The 11,452-nt window shown below is 49.2% G+C and overlaps 1 protein-coding gene across 1 annotated transcript; it reads right to left on the bottom strand.

The window, feature by feature from the left end:
- Nucleotides 1–4,655: 4,655 nt before the first annotated feature.
- LOC142208995 (chymotrypsin-like elastase family member 2A) lies at nt 4,656–8,105 on the bottom strand. Its single transcript, XM_075277919.1, has 8 exons — nt 8,063–8,105; nt 6,833–6,921; nt 6,526–6,626; nt 6,313–6,441; nt 5,787–5,923; nt 5,253–5,398; nt 4,836–4,988; nt 4,656–4,710 (listed from the first exon to the last, which is right to left on the bottom strand). Exons 1-8 carry the CDS (start codon nt 8,103–8,105, stop codon nt 4,693–4,695), a joined length of 816 nt encoding a protein of 271 aa, XP_075134020.1. The 3' UTR covers nt 4,656–4,692.
- Between the last annotated feature and the right edge of the window lie 3,347 nt (nt 8,106–11,452).

Below are 11,452 nucleotides of genomic sequence, written 5' to 3'. Positions count from 1 at the left end.
GTACAAATCAGTGTCACCTATCAAAGCATGCGCACTAGGTAATCGGTGACAGCGCTTAATAAGAGCATGCGCAATGGACGTGTCTTATAGTGACCACTTAGCAGATCTGTCCTTACAGCATGGTCCAGAGAATGAGCCAGAAAGTGAAGGCTCAGCAGTATAAATCCTCAGAGTGTATGAAGTCAGTCATGGGAAATCTTACAAGACATCCAACTAAGCCAAGACTGAAATCATATATATACTGTATATATACACTGCTCAAAAAATAAAGGGAACCCTCCAATAACACCTCCTAAATCTGAATGATGAAATCTTCTCATTGAATACTTTGTTCTGTACAAAGTTGAATGTGATGACAACAAAACCACACAAAAATCATCAATGGAAATCACATTTATTAACCAATGGAGGCCTGGATTTGGAGTCACCCCCCCACACACACACACACACCCCCACTCGTTAATTTTTCATGTGCCCGCACACAGTATAATCCTCCTACAGTCACCCGTAAATTATATGTCCCCCCTCTATCTCTGCCCCCAGTTTCATGTCCCTCTTCCATCTCTGCCCCCAGATTCATGTCCCTCCATCTCTGCCCCCAGATTCATATCCTCTCCATCTCTGCCCCCAGATTCATGTCTCCCATCTCTGCCCTCAGATTCATATCCTCTCCATCTCTGCCCCCAGATTCATGTCCCCATCTCTTCCCCCAGTTTCATGTTCCTCCATCTCTGCCCCCAGATTCATGTCCCCACATCTCTGCCCCCAGATTCATGTCCCCACATCTCTGCCCTCAGATTCATATCCTCTCCATCTCTGCCCCCAGATTCATGTCCTCTCCATCTCTGCCCCCAGTTTCATGTTCCTCCATCTCTGCCCCCAGATTCATGTCCCCACATCTCTGCCCCCAGATTCATGTCCCCACATCTCTGCCCCCAGATTCATGTCCCCACATCTCTGCCCCCAGTTTCATGTCCACTCCATCTCTGCCCCCAGATTCATGTCCCTCCATCTCTGCCCCCAGATTCATGTCCTCTCCATCTCTGCCCCCAGTGTCATGCCGTCCTCTCCTTCATCTGCCCCCAGATTCACATTCCACCTCCACATTAAACTTACCTTCTCCTCCGCTCCCTCGCCGCTCTCTGCCCGCCTCTCTCGCTGACACATGCGGCTGAAGGAAGGAGCTGACACAGGTCAGCTCCTCGCTTAGCCGCTGCCCGCCTCTCTCCCTGACACACGCGGCTGAAGCTGCTCGCGTGCTCGCTTCGCCGCTGCGTCTCTCTCTCGCTGACACATGCGGCTGAAGCGAGGAGCTGACACAGGTCAGCTCCTCGCTTCAGCCGCATGTGTCAGCGAGAGAGAGACGCAGCGGCGAAGCGAGCACGCGAGCAGCTTCAGCCGCGTGTGTCAGGGAGAGAGGCGGGCAGAGAGCGGCGAGGGAGCGGAGGAGAAGGTAAGTTTAATGTGGAGGTGGAACGTGAATCTGGGGGCAGATGAAGGAGATGACGGCATGACATTGGGGCAGAGATGGGGGACATGAATCTGGGGGCAGAGATGGAGAGGACATGAATTTGGGGGCAGAGATGGAGGGACATGAATCTGGGGGCAGAGATGGAGGGACATGAATCTGGGGGCAGAGATGTGGGACATGAATCTGGGGGCAGAGATGTGGGACATGAATCTGGGGGCAGAGATGGAGGGACATGAATCGGGGGCAGAGATGGAGGGACATGAATCTGGGGGCAGAGATGGAGGGACATGAATCTGGGGGCAGAGATGTGGGACATGAATCTGGGGGCAGAGATGTGGGGACATGAATCTGGGGGCAGAGATGTGGAACATGAATCTGGGGGCAGAGATGTCGGACATGAATCTGGGGGCAGAGATGTGGGGACATGAATCTGGGGGCAGAGATGGAGGGACATGAATCTGGGGGCAGAGATGGAGAGGACATGAATTTGGGGGGCAGAGATGGAGGGACATGAATCTGGGGGCAGAGATGGAGGGACATGAATCTGGGGGCAGAGATGTGGGACATGAATCTGGGGGCAGAGATGTGGGACATGAATCTGGGGGCAGAGATGTGGGACATGAATCTGGGGGCAGAGATGTGGGGACATGAATCTGGGGGCAGAGATGTGGGACATGAATCTGGGGGCAGAGATGTGGGGACATGAATCTGGGGGCAGAGATGGAGAGGACATGAATCTGGGGGCAGAGATGGAGGGACATGAATCTGGGGGCAGAGATGGGGGACATGAATCTGGGGGCAGAGATGGAGGGACAGGAATCTGGGGGCAGAGATGTGGGACATGAATCTGGGGGCAGAGATGGAGGGACATGAATCTGGGGGCAGAGATGGAGGGACATGAATCTGGGGGCAGAGATGGAGGGACATGAATCTGGGGGCAGAGATGGAGGGACATGAATCTGGGGGCAGAGATGGAGGGACATGAATCTGGGGGCAGAGATGTGTCCGCTGCGTCTCTCTCTCTCGCTGACACATGCGGCTGAAGCGAGGAGCTGACCTGTGTCAGCTCCTCACTTCGCTGCTGCCGCCGGCTCCTGGCGTGTACATCGCGTCTACAAGCCAGGAGCCGGCGGCAGCGGCGAAGCGAGGTGCTGACACAGGTCAGCTCCTCGCTTCAGCCGCATGTGTCAGCGAGAGAGAGAGACGCAGCGGCGAAGCGAGCACGCGAGCAGCTTCAGCCGCGTGTGTCAGGGAGAGAGGCGGGCAGCGGCGAAGCGAGGAGCTGACCTGTGTCAGCTCCTTGCTTCAGCCGCATATGTGTTCAACTCAGATCTGCGTCCTCTGGACGCAGATCTGAGTTGAAATCGGGACATACCTCCCTCCAACCGGGACCGCGGGACATGTCACCCAAATCGGGACTGTCCCGCGGAAATCGGGACGGTTGGGAGGTATGCAGTCTGTGGTGCAACGTGACGTTGGTGGCTGGAGCGAGACATGATGTCCCAGATGTGCTCAATCAGGTCTGGGAAACGGACAGGCCAGTCCAGAGCTTCAATGCCTTCATCTTGTAGGAACTGCTGATACACTCCCGCCACATGAGGTCTGGCATTGTCCTGCATTAGGAGGAACCCAGGGCCAACCGCACCAGCATATGGTCTCACAAGGGGTGTGAGGGACTTTGGTTCAGCCATCTTGTTCTATACCTTCCATGTTTTAACCTTTGTCTGAACTTCCTTGGCATGTAGAGGTAGAGTTTTCTATAATGTTAATTAGAGCAGTTTCCCATCAGAATATCTTGAGAAAACTTGAAGCCTTTGAGAATGTTCTAATACAGGGAGTATCAACGTCATCGCAGTAAGGAAGGCCCCCTCTCACAGTACAGCGCAATAGACGCTACCGTGAGGAAGGACGTTCCTGAGTGATCGTCAGAAACGCCCTTCTGACAGTGAAGAGCTACGGTACTGGCACTGATAGCTCTTAACCGGGAGCACAGAACGGGAAAGCCGATAGTGCGCTGAATTCAGGACACGGACGACTTTCTAGCGGTATATAAAACCGCATGTGCCCCAGGAGGTGAAAGGTCCTCTTTAAGCGTGCATGTAGAACATATGCTGGGTTCACACCAGCGTTCGGCACTCCGTATTAGGTTTCCGTCTTCTGCCCTGTTTTGTGCAGGAAACGGAAACCTGCAGAACGGAGTCCCGGGCGCAGATGTGAACAAGCCCTTAGTCAGATGATATGTGGCAGTGTAATGTGAGCTCTGGAGCTAGCCGCTCAGCCAGACTAGTGGGCCGGTCTGTTACTGGCTAGGCAGCCTTAGATTGGTGTGTTTGTGGGGGGATTTAATCCTATATGGAAATATATCTGATTGCTCCTTTCCCTCTTCCTCTTTTATCACTCCTTCTTATGAGGTGTTGCCAACATTGTGGAGCATTGGAAGCACTGATGCTAAAAAAAAAACGTCTTCCAGTGTGAATAAGTTCCACTAATTAAAAAACACTCATTATGTTTGATTAAAGGCTGGCCTATCTATGGGGTTTTTTTCTAGACTGGGCCACAGGCACAATCAATTTTATGGTTGGCCGATTCTTTGAGTTTATATTTTTTTATATAAATACATATTTTTAGATTATTAAGTTATATTTTAGTGTATTACATATTTTTTGTTTTTTGCTCTGGACATTGGGTACACATACCTATTTCTGTACGCTATTTTGAAATAAAAAACCCTAAGGCCCTGTTCTCACGGGGCACAGGATGGTGTATTTGGTCCTGATTTTGACGCGGGAAACCCTCCCTCCAATTCCTAATGTTTAGAGGTGATGACATCATACTTTCTATCTAGTTATTTTTCAGTATTTTTTAGTGAATGCCTGTTCCTTCTTAAAGGATAAGTCCTCCATTCTATGACATCCAATTTATTTCAGTAAGGATAGTGTAATGCTTCCTTTCCCCTGTGGGGGCACCGCAGGTAAATAGAGCACTTACTTTTAGGTTGACCCACAGATCACAGATGATCACTTTTTTTTCTATTCACACAAGATAATTCCTTCCATTTATAGCAACAATGATTTAAATTTTTATTAAAATTATTTTATTTTTCAATTTACAAGAATTTACAGTAAAATAAAAAAAAAAATTAGGACGATACAAATACGGTTTTCAAGATGTTTTTTTTTTTTTTATTTTCTCTTGTTTGCAGATTCCCAGGGATCTTGACTTTAGTTGGATGCAATGGTCTATTGGAAAAGAGAGTATAAGGGTAACAAAAATATTATATGGGATTATATGGGAAATTAATAAGGTGATGTGATTGGTCAATTTGGACGCCCCCATTTTTTTTTCTTGACCATGTGACACTTACTGTACTGATCCAGCTGTTGAAGTCGGAGACACGTGTGAAGACGGAAGGCTTCTTGTAGTAGTTACATCCAAGGGAGGAACCAAAACTGACCACACCATGGACTTCCCAGGTTCCTTGATCATTCAAGCAGTTCAAGGGTCCTCCAGAATCTCCCTGCAAGGTCACATTATAGGTAAGTGGTCTACAAGCTACTACTCATCAACACTATAACCCCCAACATATCCTGACAGCAGCAGATAGAAGAACAGTTTTATATATTTGTATCCCTTCTAACCCAACTAGTGTTATCTGGTGGAATACTGAAGGCAGCTCTGGATGTGACTGGAGTATAAGTTATAATGTTACTCAAGACAAATGTGATATGTGAGAGTTAAAAGAGTAATTTAGAAATGGAAACAGAAAAGTAAAATCAATTACATAGCAGCTTGAGATGATGCCATCTCCACCGGCACAAATCATGTTTGTCTGAACGTTTCTACCCCACCAGTCGGACTGAGAGCAGGTGGCGTGGTCCACCACCAGCAGACGACCTTGCTGCAGCCTGTCAGGAGCCGGGCCATTCGCTGTAAAAGATAAAAAATGTCATAAAATTATACAAAAGACAATAAAACACCTCATTGTGAGCTAAATCTTGTGGAACCGCCATGGGGTCAGACATATGGCCCTTCACATGTGTCACTACAGAGTGTGGTGAGGGAGCAGTCACCGCTAGAGGTGCTTTTTCCAGATTTTTGGGGTTACACCTCTGTATCCTTTTATCAAGTGGCTTCCTCTATTTGTTATCAAACACTAAATTGATTTCAACAACCATACAAATCTTTAAAAAAAAACATAAAAAAGTGCATAGAATTTTCAGGTTTCCTTCAGCTTATACTAACAATCCTATGGCACCGCCATGGGGTCACACACAAGCCCTCATACCCCATTAGTGAGTGGATACATGTCACTTACTTTGCAGGTTGCCCCATCCTGTGACATAGCAGGCAAAGTTATGTGGGAGGATAGTACCAGCAGGGGGCAGGCATGCGGGCTGGATAGTGTCGCTAAATTCTACCGCAGTTTCCAGCTTCAGAAGAGAGATGTCAAATCTGGAGAAAATATAATATGAGTTTTACAGAGGAGTCATATCACCTTCTACACAATTGTCCTTCCCTTTGCCTCCCCATGTGCAATGGCACATGTTCACGCAGCATATGGGCATGGGTAATGATCCAAAGTGGGCCTGGTAGCTATCCAGTTACCCTCATCAAGGGTGGGGCTGTGACAAACTTATACACCACCCAGGACAGTGTGCTATAGTGGAAAATGTATGGCTCAAATACACAAGGGACACCATATAGGAGAAGAATAATGAAGGCGATATGTCTATTGGGTAGAGTTACCCTTTAAGTAACAAGTACTGTATATAGTCACACATTGCCAAGAGTCCCACATTCCCACAGGTAAACCATACATATGGCCCCCGTGAAGACGTTACCCTGCAGAAAGTCTGTTGGGGTTCCATCTTGAATGGTTGATCAGTTTGATAACTCTGATGGTCTTCTGACCGGACTCAGCCTCCCGGAAGTTGTGCTTGCCCAACATGACGCGATAGGTGAGGGAAGAACTGAAAAAGAAAAGCCATGTGGGTGAGTGCGAGGCCAAAGTTCTCTAAAGCAACGGTTAGTCATCTGCCATTGCCCCTTTGTACCTGATGCAGTGACCGGCGGTCAGGACCCAGTTGGGTGCGATGAGGCTTCCTCCGCACGTATGATACCAGTATCCATCAGTATAGATGTACTGGAGAGACACCTGCATCATGGGAGTAAATATGCAATGTGTTATCATGGAGCAGCGCCACACGAAGGAGGAAACACAGTACAGCGGACACCATTGGCAGAATGCAGGCCCTGCTTAAAGTTTTTGTAGGGGCAATTCCATAAAAGCACATGATATTTGGAAAAAGCAAAAGGGGCTTCAATATTAAGGGTAGAGACAAGGGCCAAAGTTCTACTCACCTGCCAGGGCCAGCTGTGGGGTACGACCTCCTCACCATTCACCACCCGTGATACTGAGGGCTTGTAAGTGGGGACTCCGCAGCCGGATGCTATACAAGACAAGAGGTGTAGATGAATTCACAAAACTGTGCTTGGTCCTAAACAGGTAGGTAGGTATAATACTTACCCCCTGCAATAAGGAGCACTGTTACCTTTACCCCCTGCCAACACACCCTGCATAGCTACATATTCTATGAAAGATGTCTCAGCCACCTGGAACACTGCTGCACTTACCCCTAGGCACCAGGAACACTGCTGCACTTACCCCCAGCCCCCAGGAACACTGCTGCACTTACCCCCAGCCCCCAGGAACACTGCTGCACTTACCCCCAGCCCCCAGGAACACTGTGGAACTTACCCCCAGGCACCAGGAACACTGCTGCACTTACCCCCAGCCACCAGGAACACTGCTGAACTTACCACCAGGAACACTGCTGCACTTACCCCCAGCCACCAGGAACACTGCTGCACTTACCCCCAGCCACCAGGAACACTGCTGCACTTACCCCCAGCCACCAGGAACACTGCTGCACTTACCCCCAGCCACCAGGAACACTGCTGCACTTACCCCCAGCCCCCAGGAACACTGTGGAACTTACCCCCAGGCACCAGGAACACTGCTGCACTTACCCCCAGCCACCAGGAACACTGCTGCACTTACCCCCAGCCACCAGGAACACAGCTGATCCCAGTTTATACGCTGTACAATTGAGTTCAATGCTACTTACCCCCAGCCACCACAAGCATTGCTACACATATTCCCAGCCACATGGATCACAGCTCATCCCAGCCATCAGACTGTACAGCCTAATGTTCTATACTACTTAGTCCAGGCCAATGTACTACACAACTGTGCATTCTATAATAGTTGCACTAGCCACAAGGAGTACTGCTACACTTACCCCCGAACCGCCAGGAACACTTCTACACTTAGCCCCAGCCACCAGGAACACAAGTAATCCCAGTTTCCAGACTGTACAGCTATATGTTTTATAAAACTTATCTTTAGCCACCAGGATCATTGCTACACGTACTCCGAGCCACCTGGAACACAAGTAATCCCAGCCTGTAATCTGTACAGCCACATACCCCCTGCCACCAGTAGCAATGCTACACTACTCGTCCACAGGCACCCAACTCATCCCAGCCACCTGACTGCACAACCAAAAGCATGTGTATAATACCACTTACCCCCGGCCACCAGGAGCACTGCTACTACCAAGGGAATCATCATGGTGAATGTTGCGATCTTTGCCGCAGCTTGTATATATAGAGGCCCCTTATCTAGTGTTTGCACAGCCGTACCTGTATACTATATTTGGGGTTATTCCCACCACCAAGAATATTTAGCCAGATAATAAGAGACCTTGTAAGAAACATAATAAGTGACTGTTCAGCGCCGAAAATAACCATGGCTTTTATTATGATCCTTACAATGTTTAGGAAAGACCAAGGGCAATGTGACAATGGCTACAGATATGTTACACAAAGGGCACTGGGGCATATGAATATACACACGGGCAAAAACAGGTAGGTTCCTATGGGCGCTGCGTATGGGTGATTATATGACACAGAGCTCCAGGGAGGCAACACTAGCGGCTACAACATTTGGCCAGAGGTCAAGGTCATTCCATAATCCAATATCCTGGGCCCCCATTAGGCTGCATTATCTGCACAGGGGTAATGTGGTGTCCCCCGACTGCTAATCCACCCTTGATTCCCTAACTATGCCTCATTTTTAAGTTGCAGCTTAATAAGCTTTTGCAGCAGCTGCCTGGCATTGAGCAACCTCATGTATAGCCTATAACTAGACCCCAAAGATAGGTTCAGATCTGCACACAGATCTCCATTGTTTGGGTCTGCCAGGGGACCCATTTGACGGAAAGTTGGACTGCTAAAACAGTAATTAGCCATAGTCTATAATGGGGTCCTTCAGGGCATACCTCCCAACCGTCCCGATTTCCGCGGGACAGTCCCGATTTGGGTGACATGTCCCGCGGTCCCGGTTGGAGGGAGGTATGTCCCGATTTCAACTCAGATCTGCGTCCAGAGGACGCAGATCTGAGTTGAACACACATGCGGCTGAAGGAAGGAGCTGACACAGGTCAGCTCCTCGCTTCGCCGCTGCCCGCCTCTCTCCCTGACACATGCGGCTGAAGCTGCTCGCGTGCTCGCTTCGCCGCTGCGTCTCTCTCTCGCTGACACATGCGGCTGAAGCGAGGAGCTGACACAGGTCAGCTCCTCGCTTCAGCCGCATGTGTCAGCGAGAGAGAGACGCAGCGGCGAAGCGAGCACGCGAGCAGCTTCAGCCGCGTGTGTCAGGGAGAGAGGCGGGCAGAGAGCGGCGAGGGAGCGGAGGAGAAGGTAAGTTTAATGTGGAGGTGGAACGTGAATCTGGGGGCAGATGAAGGAGATGACGGCATGACATTGGGGCAGAGATGGGGGACATGAATCTGGGGGCAGAGATGGAGAGGACATGAATTTGGGGGCAGAGATGGAGGGACATGAATCTGGGGGCAGAGATGGAGGGACATGAATCTGGGGGCAGAGATGTGGGACATGAATCTGGGGGCAGAGATGTGGGACATGAATCTGGGGGCAGAGATGGGGGACATGAATCTGGGGGCAGAGATGGAGAGGACATGAATTTGGGGGCAGAGATGGAGGGACATGAATCTGGGGGCAGAGATGGAGGGACATGAATCTGGGGGCAGAGATGTGGGACATGAATCTGGGGGCAGAGATGTGGGACATGAATCTGGGGCAGAGATGTGGGACATGAATCTGGGGGCAGAGATGTGGGGACATGAATCTGGGGGCAGAGATGTGGGACATGAATCTGGGGGCAGAGATGTGGGGACATGAATCTGGGGGCAGAGATGGAGAGGACATGAATCTGGGGGCAAAGATGGAGAGGACATGAATCTGGGGGCAGAGATGGAGGGACATGAATCTGGGGGCAGAGATGGGGACATGAATCTGGGGGCAGAGATGGAGGGACAGGAATCTGGGGGCAGAGATGTGGGACATGAATCTGGGGGCAGAGATGGAGGGACATGAATCTGGGGGCAGAGATGGAGGGACATGAATCTGGGGGCAGAGATGGAGGGACATGAATCTGGGGGCAGAGATGGAGGGACATGAATCTGGGGGCAGAGATGGAGGGACATGAATCTGGGGGCAGAGATGTGGGACATGAATCTGGGGGCAGAGATGGAGGGACATGAATCTGGGGGCAGAGATGGAAGAGGGACATGAAACTGGGGGCAGATGAAGGGTGTATATGAAACTGGGGGAGAGATAGAGGGGGGACATATAATTTACGGGTGACTGTAGGAGGATTATACTGTGTGCGGGCACATGAAAAATTAACGACTGGGCGGAGTCAACAAAAAAGTGGGTGGGGCTAAATTTGCCGCGGCGCGCTACGCACGCCGCACATTTTGTCCCTCTTTCGGTTCTTCAAAAGTTGGGAGGTATGCTTCAGGGGTCCGCCACATCACTTAATATACACACGAAGAGGGGGCACGTATTTTGTGGGGGTCACAGTATACAGTAACGGAACTTGAATTGTCCAAGATTTTTGCTCCTGAATGTTTGTTGTGCAGATGTAACATCTGCCAGATAACTTCTTGTAGTATATGGCATTGTCCTTCAAGGGGTTGTCCAACCCCAAAAGGATTTTCCATACTGACCTATCCATCAGTATTTGACCTGTGGGGGATTGACACCAAGACCCTGCACAGATATGTGGGATCCCGGTGTTGGACCCCCACAGATACCATACATATGACCAGTATGAAAAACCCTTTTGGGACTGGATCACTGCTTTAAGGGGTTAAAGGGATCGCCTAGTTTACAAAATTGATTGTCAAATCCTTTTTTGGGGGTTTCCTTTTCAAGATATTCCCCTATTAGAGACTTATACACAGGTCATTGTATGGAAATACATCACATAGATGTCCCATTGATTGCAATAAGAACTGTGTAATGCATCATTTCCCCTGTGGGGGAGCTGCAGGCAAACAGGACACTTTCAGCCAGGTTGACATACAACTTACAGATCACTGTTTTGTTTATTAAGATGGACGGTAATGCCACAGATTATATCCTTATTAAAAAATATATATATTTAATAATGTATTTTTTTTATTTTACAGAAATTCACTGTAAAATACAGTAAAAAAAATAATAAAAATTTGTGAATTTTTACCTTTTTGTCGCCACTCTCGGCAGTTTTATGAAGAGTTGTTTAGACAAGCTCAACATAATTTACACTAGAAATTGGTGCAAATTATGGCTTAAATTTACACAATTTGATTTTTTTGGTGCACCAGGGGGGGAGGAGATGCACCTAAAAGTCATATGCCACTTATTGGATTAAGCCCAGATGACTATGGCACATAGCGGGTCAAGGCTGGCATATGTGACATCATTCTTGATGACCTCCCTTTCTTATGGCCTATCCTTACGTGACTGATGAGGGGCCCACAGCTTCTGACATACTACATACAGCCTGGAGCCAGAAATTGGCTCCTTGAGTAGTGGTTGGGCACCGAAACTGGGATTGGAGCCAACTGA

The sequence above is a fragment of the Leptodactylus fuscus genome, chromosome 6 (assembly GCF_031893055.1).
Source record: "Leptodactylus fuscus isolate aLepFus1 chromosome 6, aLepFus1.hap2, whole genome shotgun sequence".
NCBI classification, from domain to species: Eukaryota; Metazoa; Chordata; class Amphibia; order Anura; family Leptodactylidae; genus Leptodactylus; species Leptodactylus fuscus.
The sequence above is the reverse complement of the archived record's forward strand: the minus strand, read 5'-3'. Positions and strand labels throughout refer to the sequence as shown.